The 18825-nt window shown below is 35.8% G+C and overlaps 1 protein-coding gene across 2 annotated transcripts in view; it reads right to left on the reverse strand.

Annotated features, from left to right (window-relative positions):
• Window positions 1-18825, reverse strand: part of ANKRD28 (ankyrin repeat domain 28) — a 76158-nt gene that overhangs the window by 20975 nt on the left and 36358 nt on the right. For both annotated transcript variants that reach the window (XM_010186812.1, XM_010186811.1), the window contains exons 7-14: window positions 14586-14728; window positions 13094-13306; window positions 6177-6255; window positions 5612-5726; window positions 5103-5185; window positions 4159-4222; window positions 2796-2864; window positions 1072-1212 (exon numbers count right to left, since the gene is read on the reverse strand). In XM_010186812.1, coding sequence (XP_010185114.1) covers window positions 1072-1212; window positions 2796-2864; window positions 4159-4222; window positions 5103-5185; window positions 5612-5726; window positions 6177-6255; window positions 13094-13306; window positions 14586-14728 — 907 coding nt within the window. The remainder of the gene's footprint in view (window positions 1-1071; window positions 1213-2795; window positions 2865-4158; window positions 4223-5102; window positions 5186-5611; window positions 5727-6176; window positions 6256-13093; window positions 13307-14585; window positions 14729-18825) is intronic.

Consider the following 18825-nt stretch of genomic DNA (forward strand, 5'->3'; position numbering starts at 1 on the left):
ATATCTAGAAAGCAGCAGACGATTTTGTTTGGAAATCTGGCTTACATAAAAAGGCGTGTACTTTAAATATTAAATGGCCATGAAAATTTTCTTTACTTATCCTTCAAAACCCAGTCTACAAGCTATATGCCACCTCGCTCCTATTGCTACTTCATCTTTTAAAAGGTGCTGAATTAAAAGAGGATGATAAGGCACTAAAAGCAGCACCCTTTTCCAGTGAAGGTGTCACTGTGTGCATTTGAAATGTGATGCTGCACACCAGCTTGTGGTACTCTTCTCAAATCTCCTCAATATATACCTTGTATGGAGTTTAAGTAACCCCATCAACTTTGTGCTATTTAAGCTTTGCATGTAAGCAGCTAAGTCATTAATAACTATGTCAAATATAACTATTAGTTACAAAATAAACACATGCAAGAAACATTTATGGATTTATGGAAGTTTCTGGATGCATTTCATTAATAGAAATGTAACTACTTCACAAAAATTTAACTAACAAGAGATAGAGGTGTAATGCCAAACATGGATAGTTTAATCAAACACCAAATGGATAAAGCATCTTACATTTAAATGTCAAGTTAATTTCTATCCTGATGTAGGCCCACTGTAACTCAGTCTAGTTTTACAGTGTATTTCTGACTAACTACCCTGAGTTTTGTGCAATGTTAAGAACCCTCCATAAAACACAACCATCCTTCATCAGAATTTGATTTTAAATTAAAATGACCTTACTGCTCACAACTGTCACAATAACTCTCACAAATGATATTTACTCAACCACTACACAGCAGGTGGGATTAAAAACTCTATTCCCAATGAATTCCTGAATTAGGACATCTGCATTATAGAATATAATAAAAAAATTATAATACATTTTACTATTGTTAATTTTTCCCAGAAATACTTGTTACATAAAATATTTTTATATACAATGAACAATCCACTGTCAAATTTAACCTTTAAAAATACAAGAAAAAATTGATTTGGCAAATCTGAAGGCAGAAAATACATGAAATTCACAGCTCAAATGCTTCTAAGAAGAAAGGCTTTAGTACAAAGCATGCCACTTACTTTCCATCTGTGTCTGATGCAGCTGCATAGTGCAGAGGTGTACAACCCCTCTCATCAAGGTCATTCACACTTGCTCCAGACCCCACAAGGGCAAACAGGCACTGATAATTACAATTGGCAGCAGCATAATGGAGTGGAGTTCTTTAGTACACATTTAAATGAAAAGTACAATGGTAAATAACAGCAAAATAATATTATAGAGACAGAAAAAGCAAAATAAAATGAAACTTAAATCCTTCTTACATTTCTTAACATGTGTTTGTGGTGAAGAATGCATTATTACAATATTAATAATAGGGCCATTTTCTAAAAGCCATTTAATAATGCAGAACAGTATCTATGTGATCTATTTGTCAGTCAAATTACGCACAAATCTTGTATTAAGGTAAGCTTTATGTTAATTTCCTTGTGTAAACACAAAGGAAAATAAGGTTTACATTAGAAATACTATTTTTAGGTAAGTAATTTCAAGACACATGGAAAAAAATTGGACAAATCTAAGAACTGCATAACAACTAAACAAGGTCAAAATAAAATACAACAATTAACAAGTAGATGTTCTTGACACAGATCAGAATTTTGACTGAGAAGCAAACATTATTTATTTTTAACTATACTAATATAGCAGAAGTATTGTTAAAGAAAATGTAAAAATACACCTTACCTTCTTATAAAAAGAACGTGAAATATTTGTATTGATATATAATCTCAGGGGAAATTTATTCCATCTTTACGTACATAATCAATTCTCTAAATAAACCAGTTTGGGTAAAATTTCAGAAGTATCAAGATGACTCAGAATTCCATTTTCTATTTTTAAAAGGAGACTGCTACTGCAAAGATCTCAATTTTGAGGAGACAGGCATTTTAAAGTGTCCTACCTCCTACCTCTCCTGTAAAATTACTTTTCCCATTTCTCTCCATTTTTAACTATTTTAATCTTTTCCGTCTCCTGGAATAATTGCTGTATATAATGTGCACATTGAACAAAAAACCAAACACACACACACACACACACACACACATACACACACAAGCACAACTTTCAATGACAGAAGTTGTATCAGATAGTTATTCCTTTCTTAGGAAAGAATGGGAGTGGAATTTAAAGCAAAATACAACTTTGGATCCATAACATTCTCAAGTCCTACCCCTGCTGTTCACATCCTGGAAAATCATATTTTCCATTATGTGATGTGAGATTTTACACAAGTGCTGATCGTGCCTTCTAAACTTAAATAATCCTATACTAAAAATAGAAATTAATATAATTCCAAAGGAGTTCACAGTGTGAACAAAGAAACAGAAAGGGATGGATATAATGAAAAGGGTGATGAGGTTAAAATAAAATAACGGATTTCTTAATAAAAAAAGCTTAGAAATAGCAACAGATTTATAGGTTTGACTAATATATTATCTGGAACACATCACTAATGTCCTTAGATAAGAGCAATTTAAAGTAATTAGATTCATTCTAGAAGCAAAAATGGCTCATAAAAATTACAGGTGAATATGGAACTTCGTCTTTAAAAACAAGACTAGAAAACAAAATGAAGAAAATAAGTTTGTAACTTTTTATAAAGTATTTGAAGCACAGCTTATTAGAGACATTATATCTTAAATGACATTTAAACTGGAACACACAGACTTGCCCACGTAGCAATATGCTACTTCTGTAACGCTTTTAACAGCTCTTTATTATATACAAGTCTAGAATGTCTTACCTCCCAAATCTGTCCTTTTTGTTGAAGTCTGCACCAGTATTTAGCAGAAGATTTAGGCACTCCAAATTCCTATTAAATTAATGCAATATTAGTTGTGATTGCAAATTTTATTTCCTTAATATTGGATTTTGCAAATATCAAAACTGTTACACATATACATCTCATACATGATTTTTAATTGAACTGAACTATTAATGTTAAACTTTTGATTAATATATTTTTATTATGTAAAGTAGGTTTTATAATTGCAGGAACAAACCAGGAAAGAATAAAAATTATTTCAAGTCCATATATAGAAATTTTATTGATCTCAAATGGCATGCATAAAAGCACATAAACATTAACGTAATTTAATAGAAATTCCAATTCTTTAAAGCAAACAAACAATAACACCTGCACATCACATGCTTTTTACTACCAGGATTCCAACACGGAGGCAAGTTTTTAATGCATATTTTTAAAAGCCAAATATAAATTGCAGCATAAATATTTTACCTTTTAGTGTAATTAATTTTCAATACAATATGATAATTATAACAGATATACAATACTGCTTATTGTTTAAACACTACCTTAGTTACTTTCCTAAGCTGGAGATGAATGAGGGAATGTGTCACAAATTATGTGTTTTTATCTGAAAAGCTAGCATTTTAACCTTAATTATTTGCAACAAGAATGTATCCATCAAGTATCTTTTGACTTAGAATGATTACTTAATAGTATTACTTAAACAACATTGAAACAGAAAAAATGAAAAGAATCAATATCATGGAGTTCTTGTGTCCCACAAAGTGTATAATGAAATTTATTACCCAATTCTTCTCAGCAATTTTGAGTAGCTGCTATAGAAAACCTACAGTACAATAACAATAATCAAATATGGACCACAACTCAAGTTATGAGCAAGTAGTTCTGACTACTTCATCCACCTAAACTCTGGAATTTAATTATGGCTTTTAATTTAGTTTGATCTTTTGCTTATATATATGGTAAAAACATATTTCCCAAAATTGCTGTTCTCCACCTCATGTCCTACAGTGATCTTAGCTGGGCATGCCATCTTTGAATGCTGCAATTCTAAACATTACCTCATCATCCATGGGAATTTAAAACAAAATTCAGTTCAGCCCCAAGCACAAACCTAAAGTAAGGATGATGATACCTGGACACTGTACTCCAACAATTACTTACTGAGCTGAATATTTAATTCAGTTTTATTGTTTGTAGATAGATTTTCATGTTTACATAAATTCCAAGGGGAAAGGGCAAGAAAAGCAGAGAGAGGAAATAAAAAAATAACAGGAATGATCAGCAGTTGAAAAAAGAACACGAAATAGGAAAGCATGAATGCTTTTTTACATACCCTCCAGCTGCAGCTGCATGAAGACAAGTCCTGCCAAAGTCATCTGGTGTGTCAATGTCAAAACCTAAAAATCAAGTATTTTGTAAAATCATTATGTAACACTCCCTTTCACAAAAAGCGCTCTCATCTACTCTTTAGAGAAATGCTTGCTAAGCAAACTTAACAGCTATTTGCAAAAAAACACTAGCACTGAAAATTTACTTCATTTGAAACCAAGAAGGAACTTTGCCATACTGAATCTCCAGTAAAAAAATCTCCTTCAAAACCCATGAAGTGCCTTCAGATTAATGCAGAACCATTTTGTTTCTTCTCCTTCAGTTCCTGAAGCTTCCACAATTCCTCAGACAATATCTGCTTTCTCACAATTTCAGTGGTTCAAAGAGCTCAGAATTCACACCAGAGCAGACTCTGGACAGCAAGGGAAGTAATAACCCTACAACAATCTCCAACTTCAGTTTGGGTTGCATTTCATTATCAATAAACCACCAATGCAACAGTTTCTTAATGTAGCAATCCACAGAGTCTTCAGAGCTATTAGGAATACAGGAATAGATAGAAACAGACCAATCTGTACTAAGCTAAAGACAACATGGAAGGGAAATGGAGGATGTTTGATGAAGTTTTAAGAGTACATAAGTCTTCCTCCTAGAAGTTGTATTATGGTCTGAACCTCTATAGCCAACTTAAAACACACAAACACAACATTTAAAACGTTATAAATGCATGAATTAATTTTGGATTTCTTTTTAAATTTTTTTTTGTTTTAAAATTGCTTCTGTGAAAGTTTGCATTCACTTTGAACTGTACATTATAAAAACAAGCACGGGCCACAGACTACCACCAAACGACGAAGATTTTAATGTATTACTTAAGACTTAAAAAGAATTCTAAGGTATAAAAAATTAAGTACAAAGCACCCGTAAGATTATTAACAAGTATCCTACCTGATGAGAGGAGCTTTCTGCAGCAGTCTGAAAATCCACTTAATGCTGCCAAATGGAGAGGAAACATCCCATGTATACCCCGCCTAAGATACACCATAATCAGGCATCACAGTTTCATTACAATTAAAATAAAACAAACATGATTGTGTGCCAAAGTGCATGTGCCTGGTGGGTTCAGCAAACCACCTAATTAGAATACTGAGCCTCAGGAAAACTTTACATATTAAACGCTTCCTTAAAAGCTAGCAGGATGCATTAATTCAGTGCAACAGCCTATTAAAACTTTCAGAGCTTTTACTTCAAATACATTAAGGAAAATCTATTTCTCTTTCTTTTTGTACAAATTGCAATGTACTGTGAAGCTATTTAGATGTTAAGTACAGCACATTACACAAAGTATTTCCTATTTCAAGCTGAAGACTATATTAAAAAGCATACTAGTCTTGTTAATCTAATAAATACATTTCTAAATTCTCTCAGCTTGCATTCGTGTCAGTAAAGTTACCTACTTTGCAGTGTCAGCACCACTCGTAATCAGAGTGTTGATTAATAGCTCGTGGCCATATCTAGCTGCTATGTGCAAAGGAGTATTTCCATTCTTATCTTCACAGTCTATTTCAGCTCCTATAACAAAACGCAATTACTAAGTAAGAATATACATAGGCATACAGATACTTTTGTTAGAAAATCAGCACTGATGATAATTTAAGCAGCACTAATAATTGTCCATGAATGACTACTTTGGATTTAAAAATCTATACACCTATTTAGTATTAATAATAATAAGCAAAGTATAGAGAAGCATTTTGTTATGCAGGTATATTAGACAAACTTTCTGCAAAGTGGGTTATGGAAAAGAAGTTAATATCTTTTCCTGCATTCTAAAAAATAAATGGCTCTTCAATGTAACTCATCAAACTTTAGGAGCAGACATGCCAGACACTACCATTAACTGAATTACTATTGGACATTGACTATGAAAAAAATTCCAATACGTTATTATCAATACAAGAGGAGAAAAATATTTGAGAGACTGGAAAGCCAATGACAGAACTACTCCCTCCCCCTTTTTACCATTCTGAATGATGGTTTGAGATCTTGAAAATCTACCATGGATTGCTGTCATGTGCAAAGGCGTTTTCCCATCTTTACTCTGGAAAAGAAAAAACCAAACCAGTGTTTACTTATGGCCAGTAATAGTAATCCATCAGAATGACCAAACAAAAAGAAAGGACATTTTTACTTTCTTCTCTCCCCTCTACTCCCACGTTTAAATTGTTTCTATGCACTTCTGCAAGAGAGATGCCAGCAGTGAGAAGCCAGCGTGACATGGCAAGCTTTTCAAAACAGCGGCTCTTAATCAGTTCTCCAGCTGTGGATGACAGCTCAGTGATGCCCACTCACTCACACTTATGCCCTCAGGATAATCTCTCTCAAGAAGATGATGACAGCGCACAACTCTAACAACAAGCCTACATCCATCACTCCCCTCACCTAAGTCTAAAACAAAACACTGCTGCTTTAAATTAAGTTTGTTTCTTGAAAGAAAATAGCTGTATTTAGCATACAGGTTTACTAGAAGACAGCACATTAAAAACCTCATGTGTTACATGGAAATTTCTATAGAGTGACACTCGTAAGCAATTTACCATAAACCGTAAGTAATTCTAGGGTAAGAATATTCAACCATAATTGGTACTATACGTTTGATAGACATATCAAATGTTCACTTAGTCATTCACCCTGTAAAGATATCCTTCAAGTGGGCCAACAGTAATGCATAAGGGAATTTAAATTTTTAACAGCACAATCTCAATGCACTCACAAAACCATTTTTTCTTTTATTATTACTTCAGAAAGATTTTTTCCACTTGTGCATTATCATAGATAACAGGAAAGCTTTATTGCAGAAAAAAGTTCTTACAAACGCACACCAAAAAATGCAAACATGACACTCATGGAAAATAAAAGCGCTCTTAGATGCACATGCATACCACCACATCTTTAAATTTTAAATGTTGGCTTTGAAGACTATGAAATATTAACAAAATACCAAGTTAAAAAAGACAAAGGTGGTAGAGGGAACATACGATATGAACATATGTATTGAAATATCACGAACTGCTGTCATGTGCATAAGTGTCTTCCCCTCTTTATTCTTCCTTTGGAGTCAAATGGCAAATTTCCTATGGATGTGTTACTGAGAGTCTGCTGAAGACTCTTTTACACAAAGTTGGATGTGGAAATTTTAGTGGTGTCACTGAGCACCATACACCACCTAGAACACCACATTTATGAGAAATATTGTCTTCTCAGACCTAGATGGAAAGAAACAAAACACTTGGTAATGACAGCCAAGTTATCTCCAGATGTTTCGGCTAGCAGATTTCTTGGACTGTAAATAATTCAAAAGACACATCCACATATCCATAGTAGATGTAAAGAAACACAAAAAATGGGGTTGAAATCTACTTGAGGAATTAGACAATCGATTTTACTTCTGTCATTGGAGGCCTTAAGCAAAAGACAGATAAACACATCATAAGTGACAACTTCCCCAAGCAATCTCTATGCTCTGATTTTCTTACAAAGAGAATTTTCTTCTAATGTCTGTCTTTCATCTTTCTCCTTGCAGTGTAGTAATAGTCTCTACCCAATCATAATATTCTCTGTGTACAATTATTTTCCTTCTTTAAAACAATCATTACACATCTTGTGTCTCCTTCCCTCCATTTTCTCCCTCTTTAAGCTAAGAATCAATTATTTTAGAGAAAAATTATCATTTAAAATAAGCTCAGTTTGAGTGAGTGACCAAAAGGTGCTTTGGTAACTAATGTTCTAAATTTTAAAAATTTGAGAAAGCAAGGAAATGAATTAGTGAAGTCAACAGAGAGAAGAATTTAAGCACTCAGATAAAGCGGCATGCAATCTCACTGGCTCAGATATGCTAAACCTGTATCTCAAAGAAAGGGTAATGAAGAGTAAGAAGATGGAACAGAAAAAACTATATCCAAGTCTCACTGAGCAGAATCTGAACCAATAGCCAGAGTTCCTTAAGCAATGAAACAGCAAGGCTCTATTCACTGAGCAAAGTATTTTAACACTGTTTCCTGAGATGCCAGGAGGTTGGACTGCATAAGCAAGGAGGTATCTTCAAAACTTTTGCTTCAATTTCCTTTTTTTTTATGCCTTTAAGGTTTCTATCTAAACATTACAGCTGTCTGATTTTACGAGATCAGATATGGGGTAATGGTAACTTTTGTTGTCTTCACTGAAACTCAATTAAGTGTGGTAATGGGAAAGAAATCCATCAAATCCCCTCGCTCACTAGAGATAACATATCCACAAAACACTTAATATCATACAAAATTTGCTAAGAGCAGTAACTGCTGTTATACAGAAAGAATTAACACACAGCACAAGGTGTTCTACCAAGTGAATACTCAGATATTAACTGTACCCAGACTACTGAGCTTTACTGAGGGTCAGGGGAAATGTGGGTCTATCATGCCATACCAGTCCCTGAAGTGAAATCTCCCCCCAGCAACAATTCTTATATTCTAGTATCACCAGTGGAAGTAAAATACTACTCCTATTTAGGTCACTGAATTTTCAAGCAGCAAGTGGGCCCATAAAGCGATTAATACTGTCCCATTACACACCGATTTCAATGTGTTCTTCCATGCATGAAAATCCTGAATAGTGAGGAGAGAGCACTGCAGTAATGAGCAATATTTAACAGGATTCACTATTCTACAGGACTATAGAGACACTGACAAGGCTATGAAAACAAGTATGAAATTATGTCCTCTGCCTATGCAGGTGATAAAAAGCATACGATGTATGTTGACTGTTCCACTATCTTCTACAACACAGCCCTTCTGGAGATGAGGCCAGCATCCACTGCTATGCACAAGCACTTACCCTCCACCTGCCATCAGGAATAAGAGTGTTTCCCGCTTGCTCTCCCCACTAGGTCACCCACAGCACAAAATGCTCTAATAGCACTGTCTAGTCTGCACCTACATTACCATCCAAACCCACCCTGTTACCACTACAAACACAGAAACAGTTGCACATGGGAGGAATACTGAATCAGATTATACAAGCAATATAATTGTGATGAAAAATAAATCTTATCGCAATTGTAAGAACTACAACTTCAGCCTCAGTATCTGGAAACTGAATGGGCTTGGTTTCAAAAAATATTTAGTAAGAATGCTCTAAAAGCATCCCATTTTAGGTCTACAAATTACTCTAAGCGACACAACGTATTCTAATTGGATTTCCCTTTGCTATTTTATAGGGACTGCTCTTCTGATTAAAAGCAAGATTTACCCTTATAGCCTTGCCTTTCCAGGGAAGCAGCAGTTGACTTGGAAACAATTTTCTTTTACCTCAGTTCTTGCACTTTTCAACAGTGCAAATGGTAAGTTTTCATATACTAAGTAAGGCTGTTCACACCTTCAGGCGCAAATTCACAGGCCAAATTCAGTCACAGAATCATAAAATGTATTGGGTTGGAAGGGACCTTTAGAGATCATCTGGTCCAACTCCCCTGCAGTGAGCAGGGACAATGTTACTAGATCAGGTTGCTCCGAGCCCCATCAAGCCTGATCTTGAATATCTCCAGGGATGGGGCCTCCATCACCTCTCTTCTGTGGACAACCTGTTCCAGTGATCTATCACCCTCATATTGAAAAACATTTTCCTAATATCCAACCTAAATCTACCCTTTTCTAGTTTAAAACCATTACCCCTCATTCTATCGCTACATGCCCTAGTGAACAGCTCTTCTCCAGATTTCTTACAGGCACCTTTCAGGTACTGGAGCCTTTGGAGCCTCCTCTTCTCCAGGCTGAACAGCCCCAACTCTCTCAGCCAGTCCTTGTAGGAGAGGTGCTCCAGCCCTTTGATCATATTCGTGGCCCTTCTCTGCACATGCTCCAGCACTTCGATGTCCTTTTTGTGCTGGGGACTCCAAAGCTGGATGCAGTACTCCAGGTGAGGTCTCACCAGAGCAGAGTAAAGGGGCAGAATCACCTCCCTCGCCCTGCTGGCCATGTTTCTTTTGATGCATCCCAGGACGCAGTTGTGCTTCTGGGCTGCAGATGCACATTGGTGGTTCGTGTCCAGCTTCTCATCTACTAGTACCCTGAAGTCCTTTTCCTCCTTCTTCCTGAGGTTCACCTGGGACCACTTCTCCAGCTCCTCCCTTCCCTCTGGCACATATAACCTCACCGCCCAGCCCGGTATTGTCAGCAAACTTGCTGAGGGTACACTCAATCCTGTTGTCAACATCATTAGTGAATATATTAAACAGCACTGGCCTCAGTACAGACCCTTGAGTGACACCACTTGTCACCGTCTTCCATCTGGACATCGGGCCCTTGACCACTACTCTCTGGATGCGACCATCCAGGCAATTCCTTATTCACTGAACAGTCCGTACCTCTTCAACTTAGAGTCATACTGGTATAAATCCACAGAAACGCTATTATCAGAATTACAATAGAGACACATGCTGGTGCAGAAATGGGATAAATGCTGTTTTCAAGCTACAATTGTTTAAAATCTGTACGTGACCATACTTGCTTAATTTTGCACTTAAAAGTTTTGCTACTTACTCAAGCAACACATTTTAATTACAGCCAACCTATAGCTAAAGCTACAACACACAGTAAAGACATTTTCTTCTGAAGTAGGCTAACTTCAGTGGCCAAATCTTTCTTTTTGAAGTTCTCAGACTTCAGCTGAAATTCTCAGCTCTCTGATATGCTGCAGGCTGCATTTCCCATCATGTTTCAGAAAAAAATGATTGTCATGTCAGAGTAAGCTTAAGAGAAAACCTGGGTTTACTCATACCAAATCTTCTAAGAAATTTTTTTTTAAGTTACAGAAACCCACAAACCTATACTTTGGATCCCATAACTTAAAATTGAACAGGAAAGAAGGCAACCACATCTCTCTGATGTTAAAACATCTTTTGCCACCTCCAAACGTAAGTGCATCCACATTATAAAGTTCAAAGAATTCAGAAACTTTGCCAGTCACTTTTAAGATAGCAGCTGCTCTTTGCACAATTTCAAAGGTTACTTAGTGTTATAACTGACTAAATGTAGTGACGATCCACAGTGTATACTACATGTAATAGTATAATAATTTATATTTTAAGTTCAAATAAATATTATAGTAATCTTTAAAAGTGTTTAATTATTCTAATAGAATGTTGGAAGATTTTTATTTCATTCCTAATCTACAATTGTGGTGCATTTGAAAACAAGGAGCAAAAAAAACCTCCCAAAATCCACCATTATGTGCTGCCCATCTTTCTGAAATGAAGCCCACCTCACTTCTTTCTTCTACATCAGAAGGATGTACAAAGTCATGAACCCTTGCAACACAGCACAGAGGGAGACAGTAATTCTTTGCTTGGTAATATTTATGTTTCTCTTCTGTTCTTATTTGTGTAAATAACATATGTACATAATCAGTAGCATATTTAACATTGTGGGATTATTTTCATAACAGAACATATGCTATTGAGAAATGCTGCTTCAAGAATGTAGGACAGAAGTCAGCCCTGTAAGGCTAAACTCTCAGTCATACCCAGTCTGGGACATTATGCAGAGCAGAAAGCTGGCAACAAACATAAATGGACTGTGTGACCTGTGTATTTTAGGACAAGTTGGCAATAAACCCTGTAGCAGAGCTCCTAACTTCTCCAGGGCATTTTGGTGATTAATTTTTCCACAACTGAGTTTAAGCATGTTTTCGTTAAGTCAGCTGCACTTTAAAATATATTTAAAGAACACATCTAAGATTTTTTTCCACAGCAAATAGCTTATTTTTATATTACTCTTAAATTTTCAGTAGGCTGCAAATTTAGTACTAACAATAGACACAAAATTGTATTTTAGAATTAGTCAGCTGAAAATCACTGCGAATATTTACATGAAGTGAGCTACAAACCCTATGATTCTTAACAGAAATGTTAGCTACTCTAATATTTACCTCTTAATCCAGAGTGTGCTGAAATTAAGGCATAACTCTATTAAACAGCCTTGTTTTTTTAAATAAAAACCAAAAGGTTAGATAATTCTCTTCCTACCACATGTGGGGCGACAGTATAGGCAATTAGATAGTTTGCAAAAGGAACATTTAGACTCTTCATTCCACACACCCATTTCCCACTTCCCCCAACCTGAAACCTGTCAAGACACTAGATACTGCCATTGAATATTTCTGAACAGAGTTAAGTTTTCATTACTAGAGTAAAAATCAACTTAATACAAAACAGGAGGTCTCACATCTCAAGGCCTTACCCTACACACATGAGAAGATAATAGAAGATAGAGGTTATAGATTGCTTTTATGCTAGGGTGGATTAAAAACACTACCTACACTAAGACTGGATTCTAAGGAATATTCTGCAGCTAAAGATTTGTGATCATGTAGAAATGTAAAAAGTATACTGACTCTGCTCACACAGTTTTGCTGGATTAATTGAAAAAACAGCTGTTTCAGACTTTCCACTGGCCGGCCTTACCTTTGTATTTTTAATACACCCTTCACAACTCTCCCTTATTAATTAGAGTGTAGGATCCTACATTATCAGCTCTTCAATTAGCCTGTTTATACACATTTCTCTGAAATAGCTTTGATTTTGTTAGTACTACTTATCTGTAAGAATAACATGTTCCTTTGCATTTTTATGTAATTTGCTCTTACTCATATGGATAGACCAGGGAAGACAAATAATGTGGAATTTTGACATTTAAACATAATCAAGATTGACCAGACAGTATTGCCATCTTCCTTTTTTACCCTTTTGGGCTATTTACAACATCCCATTGAGGTTTTTTCACAGAAGTACTTCACCGATCAGTGGAAACTTATGAACATTACCGTAACAATTATTTTGAAAAATTACCTTTGATTAAGACACACTGCATCTTTAAGAGTGAATGAATGGCTTTGGATTGACCTACCTTCATATTTACATCTGCTCCGTTACAGACCAAAAGCTCTAAACACAACGCTCCACGTGTTGACGCAGCAGCAAAGTGCAAAGGTGTAAACCCCTTCTCGTTCACTTGATTTACATTAGCACCGCAGTCTATGAGTTCATTCACTACAACATCCTGCCCGTTGTAGCAAGCTACATGGAGAGGAGTATTTCCATAGGCATTTGGTTCGTTCATCTGTCAGAAGAAAAAAAAAATAGGCAGAAACCTGTATTACTGCAGCATTTAATTATCACAAAGAAAAATCTCATGTCATGAGACAACTTCCTCACTATGTTTTGGAACTCTTCAAAACCAGAAATTAAAGACAAGTTCTGGATGTGGTACTTTGATTGAGAAGTGTGTGCTAGGGTACTTGCTCACTTCGCAAGTGAGCCAACCTCCTCCTATTGTCTGCACACCAGTTTCCTGTACACAGTACACGATTTCACAGAGCACACACATGGAAAAAACGTCAGCAGTGGCAATTTGCACAGAGGTCAAAGGGACTGAGTTTCCCCAAAATAAGTTTTAGCCATTTAAATTTAGAACTCCTAGATGCAGTGTGCATATACATACACAGACATTTCAATAATATTGAGGAGTTCTGAGTGTAAGAGAAATTTTAGTTATGAACTACTTCTAAAATGCAATCGTACATTTCGTTAATGAATTAGAAGAGCTGCAAAAAAAAGGTATCTAAGTCAGAAAACATCAAGTGATCTCTAAACCAAACAAGACTCTAAAGAATAGTTTTTCATTTTTTCATTTCCAGGGTGGGGAGGTTGGGGGTGGAAGGGGCAGGCACCATAGAAGTAGAATTTGTTGCTGTGCACAACATGATACCGAACTCTGATCTACCTCTCAAGATAGAACTTTGGCAGCATTCCCCACACTTGTAAAACTAAAATGCCGTGCAAAATGTAGATATCTTACACAGTTTCAGTTTGTTGTTAACTCGCTTTCTGCAGGCAGGTACAGCACAGCCTTTTAATTTATTTTGCATTTCAATATTAAAATGGCCTTCCTTACTGTAGTATTAAAGTTTCTCACAATTTTTAATATTTCTAAAAACTTATGTGGTACAAGAAAGTCAGTAACATCTATATTTTACAAAGAACTGATGCAAGAGTTTTATTTCCTGCAGTTCAAAAAGGATTGTGTGGCAAAGCTAGGAACGGAATTCTTATTTCCTGAGTTCCAGTCTAATGAATTAAGAGTAAGAAATACAAAATAAACAAAAAGACTACCAAATACAAATTTATTTCTAAATAATTCTGCAAAATCTGCAAGGCTCTTAAGTTACTTGAGGAAAATGAGGTTTTATAACAAAAAAGCATATGACTGAAGATCTGTGAAAATAGTATTTTCACTATATCACACACAACCTGCCCCTAAATAAGCAGTGTGCTACAACACTTAACAAGAGCATTTTAAACAATAAAAAAATATGTATCACTGTTTTATTCTTCCTTACATCAACTCCAAGATCTAGAAGATATTTGACTACTTTGATCATCCCACTAGATGCTGCAGCATGTAAGGGTGTGTATGATTTCTTGTCTTTGCATGTCACTTCAGCTCCATGGGCCACAAGTAATTTCACAACTTCAATATGACCTAAACGAATAAAGGCAAAAAAGAATGGAGCTACATTTTATATCAACCAGCACAAATTTACAAACTTAATAATTATACAATTAGTATTACATAAATAAGACATTATTCATTTTAATCTGATCTGAAAAATAAAGAATTGTTCTTGAATTCTGTCTCATGAACTATAAAAGCAACATGAAATATTAAACTCCAGAAGAGAGTATTTCCCCATACTCCCTCCAACAATCATAGCATTTATACCACAAAAATCTTGTCTTCTGCTAACATAGAAGGATTTTTCGGGAAGATTAAAGAACTAGAGAGGTGACATAACTTTGTAATTATTAAACATTTACTGCAAATTTCTGTTAACAACTTGAGAGAGAATGTGACTGCCAGTCTTCCACCTTCATCTCAACTGCAAATATACCCATGAAGGTTTTTAAGGCCTCCAGCACAAACTTTGAAAGAATTACACAAACATGAAAGGAAGAAAATATTATATGTATAAAAAAAAAAATACATCCCCCCTCTGCCCCCAAAATCCAGCTTCCCTCACTTGCAAAGCCTTTAAAATGTTGACCCAAATCAAACAGGATTTAGGAAAGCTCTGTTTGCAAAATAGACTTAGGCCTTTGAGGAATTGTAGCCTTTTGAAAGCAACAACTATTCTCTAAGTCACTGGGAGCAGGAACATGGGGGAAGGATGACCTAGGGGGAAGCACCAGGCAAGAAGGTGGAAAAGGGAAGGTTGGGAGCCCACCCTGAAGTAGCGAGCAGTTGCTCTCACTGCCAGCTTTGTCGCTGGGCCAGGGTCCCCAACACTGCACCACAGATTTCCCCTTCACCATGACTGCATGCTCCACCACTTGCATGCAGTTGTGACACTGCAAGTTAAAAGAAACACTACAAAAACGGAGTAATAGAATTTTTCATTCTTGTTCAGTTGTTAATTTAACCACAAAACAAGTCAATCGCTGAAAACCCACGGATAATCATTATGTCTGCAGAATAAAGGAGCACGACTGAGTTAAATAGACCACAACGGATTTAGTGCTCTACCTTTGCACCTGACCCACACAGACAGACATGGGATTCTTTGTTTTACTTGTCAAGTGCCGACCTTACCATAGTTTAAAAAGCAGTGGTGGGAAGACTGAATACTTATGCAGTCACACATTTAAGTAAAAAGTATCACATGCAGCCTTCAGTTTAAGTACTTCATTAAAAGTGAGGGTCTTTGGTTTTACAATGACTAAGAGAACATGCAAAAGTTTGAATAGGAAATATCTACTCAAAGGAACACAGAAAACGCCACTTTAATAAATATCCAATCACCATGATACATATTTCGTGCTACATGCCCAACAACACACAAAATGACCCTTCGTTTAGCTATACCCATACACACAGAGTTGAGCAGTGCAATATGAAATTTTGCAATATTTAACTTCTGAATTACTTCAGTAGTGTGGGAGAGAAGAGAAAGAGAAATGTAAACATGATACTCATCTTGTGACCCAAACGTAATGAGGACAAGAATGAAAACAAGTCTTATATGAGAGGTAGAAGTACTAAAGGTATTGAAGGCAGTGAAAGGAAGAGAGACACTGAACAGAACAGTGGCAGAAAAACTTTAAAGAGAAGAAAAAACCCCCCAAAAATCCCTGACCTGCATTGAAAATGTAAGCAGCAATCAGTGGAAGACACTCAAACAGGAGAGCAAGGTACTTGAAGTGGGAAGCGCTGCGGAGACATCCCAATGCACTAATGAGGGCGACGCTAACACGCACGAACGAAAGTCCATTTTAGTCGCAGCATCACAGCTGGACAGCAATGGAGCCCGGGGAAAGCAGGAAGGAAGGGAAACAATGGATATAAGCCTAGAAAGCTATTTATAGCAGAGTGACGAAAAGCATAACTTCTTGTTTATTCTATGGCCAGTTTTATGCGGTAGAAAAGCTCTGAGGCTTTCTTCAAACAATTGGAGCAGTGTAAAATGGCTCTGAATTGTGAGAGAGAACGTCACAGGTTTTTTTTTCCCTTGTTTGAAGTCTTTTAAAAGCTTTCTCTACTCTATTGTCTGCAAGGATATTTAGGCTGATGAACATCAGATAAATTACATTTTTCCCACCCAAACACTGTTCATAAACAGTTTCCTGTTAACAGCCTAAAATTGGAATAAACATAGCTTATCTGAAAAATAGGTGAGCACAAGTCAGAAAATACCTCTCTCCTCTCACTGATGCTTTTCAGATTTCTGCCATGTCACACACAAGTTGTATTCAATATAACTTTGAAAATAATCACCTTGAGTAAGGTGGTTGGACAGCCTGTCACAGACATTGCTTTGCATACAGAAGTAGATTACAAAATACTAATTAGATACTAGTAATTAATAGCAATTAATTAGTAATTAATACTAATTACTAGTAAGACCAGAATTCTCAGTCCTCAAACCAAAGCAAGTTTTATACAACGAACAACACGTTATCAACCGCCAAAACTCAGGGTCAGGTTTTTGTGCCTATATTTAAATAGATACTGCCCCACAAGCTACTGCTCTTTTGTTTCACTCAGTACCTAAGTTTAAAATCATAGTTCCACTTTTAAGTTACTGCTGCCATTTGCTCTTTCATGGCAAGAATGGGAAACACTGCTTGGATAAATATAACAACTCCAAAGCAGTTACAGAAAATACTCAATGCCGCAGAATCATAGGTGAGAAATACGCTTAATTAACAACCTTAAGTCTGTTTTTAAGAACCACCTCCCATGCATACACATCACAAAGCATTATGCCTATTTATAAGTAATTCTCTCATTCATAATAATGTGCATTAATACCAAACTGCATATTGAGGGGTGTTTTGCCCAAGACAAGAAGGTGTCCATGGCAGAGTTATCCTAGACTTCTTCAGAGAAGTCAATGTAATGAGTCCATGTAATTTTCTAGTTTACATATGTTTATTTTTTGGTTTGATATCAGATAAAGAAAAATTAGTTTGTTTTACTCAGGAAGGGACACTACAGAAATTACTCTTCTGGTTCATTAACTTAAATGTTTGTCAGAAATACAAGGTCCTCCTTTATAAAACCTACATATAAAAGTTTTCACCAAGACAGCCATTCCAAGTAGTGTTTTCCTCTTATAACTGGAACAAGAATGTTGACATCTTTAGATCACCTCTGAAAAAAGAACTGTCATAACGAATAGGATCATGTTCTCTTCCTGACTGGTCTCCTTAAGTTCTGTAAGATGGTATCTTAGCCATATAGATATGTATTTTCTAAAGATTTTAAAATTTAGAAAAATCCAGGTCATCAAGACATAACAGGAATAAAAAAATACGTATAATGAAGTCTTACTTCCCTATTTCATCTTAGAAGAAATTCCCAGGCACACAGATTCATACAAAACTGATGCTACTGCTTTATTCTTCTCACTTGGCTGGATAAAATTCTGAAGCAAAAAGCTAAAATACAGAATAACAATCAAGACCATGGAATCATCTCAGCTGGCTTCTTCCTGAATTTAAAACTGAAACTTAATTGTTCACTGCTCATATATGACACACATTGTATGTGTTCAAGGGTATTTTAAGACATTTTCTAGAAGTTAAAAAGACACATTACATTTCCTGGCTTCTGAACAGGTACAACATATTCTGTAATGACAAACAACCATCAGTTGCATGTGAATTACTTAAACACAGTCCTCAGTCAAAGCTAAGAAGTCTTTGTCAGTGTCAGCCTAGAACTCTTAATCAGCATTTTCTTACGATTCACCTTCCAACGGTTTAGATTGCTCATATTTTAAATGAAGGTCGAGATTCAAAACACTGCTATTTATTATAGCTATGCTGAAGAAAACCATTCGTACCACTTAAAATGAAAGTCTTGATAAAAGGCAATGAAAGTACGCTGACAGTACTGGCAGTGCATTGGTCAATACCATGAGAACAATAATTATCTACTCCTGGAATAAGAATGGCAAGGCAAAAATCTGGCATTTCGGAAATCAAATACTCTTCTTTTAAAATATAATCCCCAAGGCTGGTGTAACAATCCTCTGTTTCAGGTGCCCTTGTATTGATTGCTTACTTTCTATTTAGCAT

This window comes from Mesitornis unicolor, unplaced genomic scaffold, assembly GCF_000695765.1.
Source record: "Mesitornis unicolor isolate BGI_N332 unplaced genomic scaffold, ASM69576v1 scaffold9606, whole genome shotgun sequence".
Classification (NCBI taxonomy): Eukaryota; Metazoa; Chordata; class Aves; order Mesitornithiformes; family Mesitornithidae; genus Mesitornis; species Mesitornis unicolor.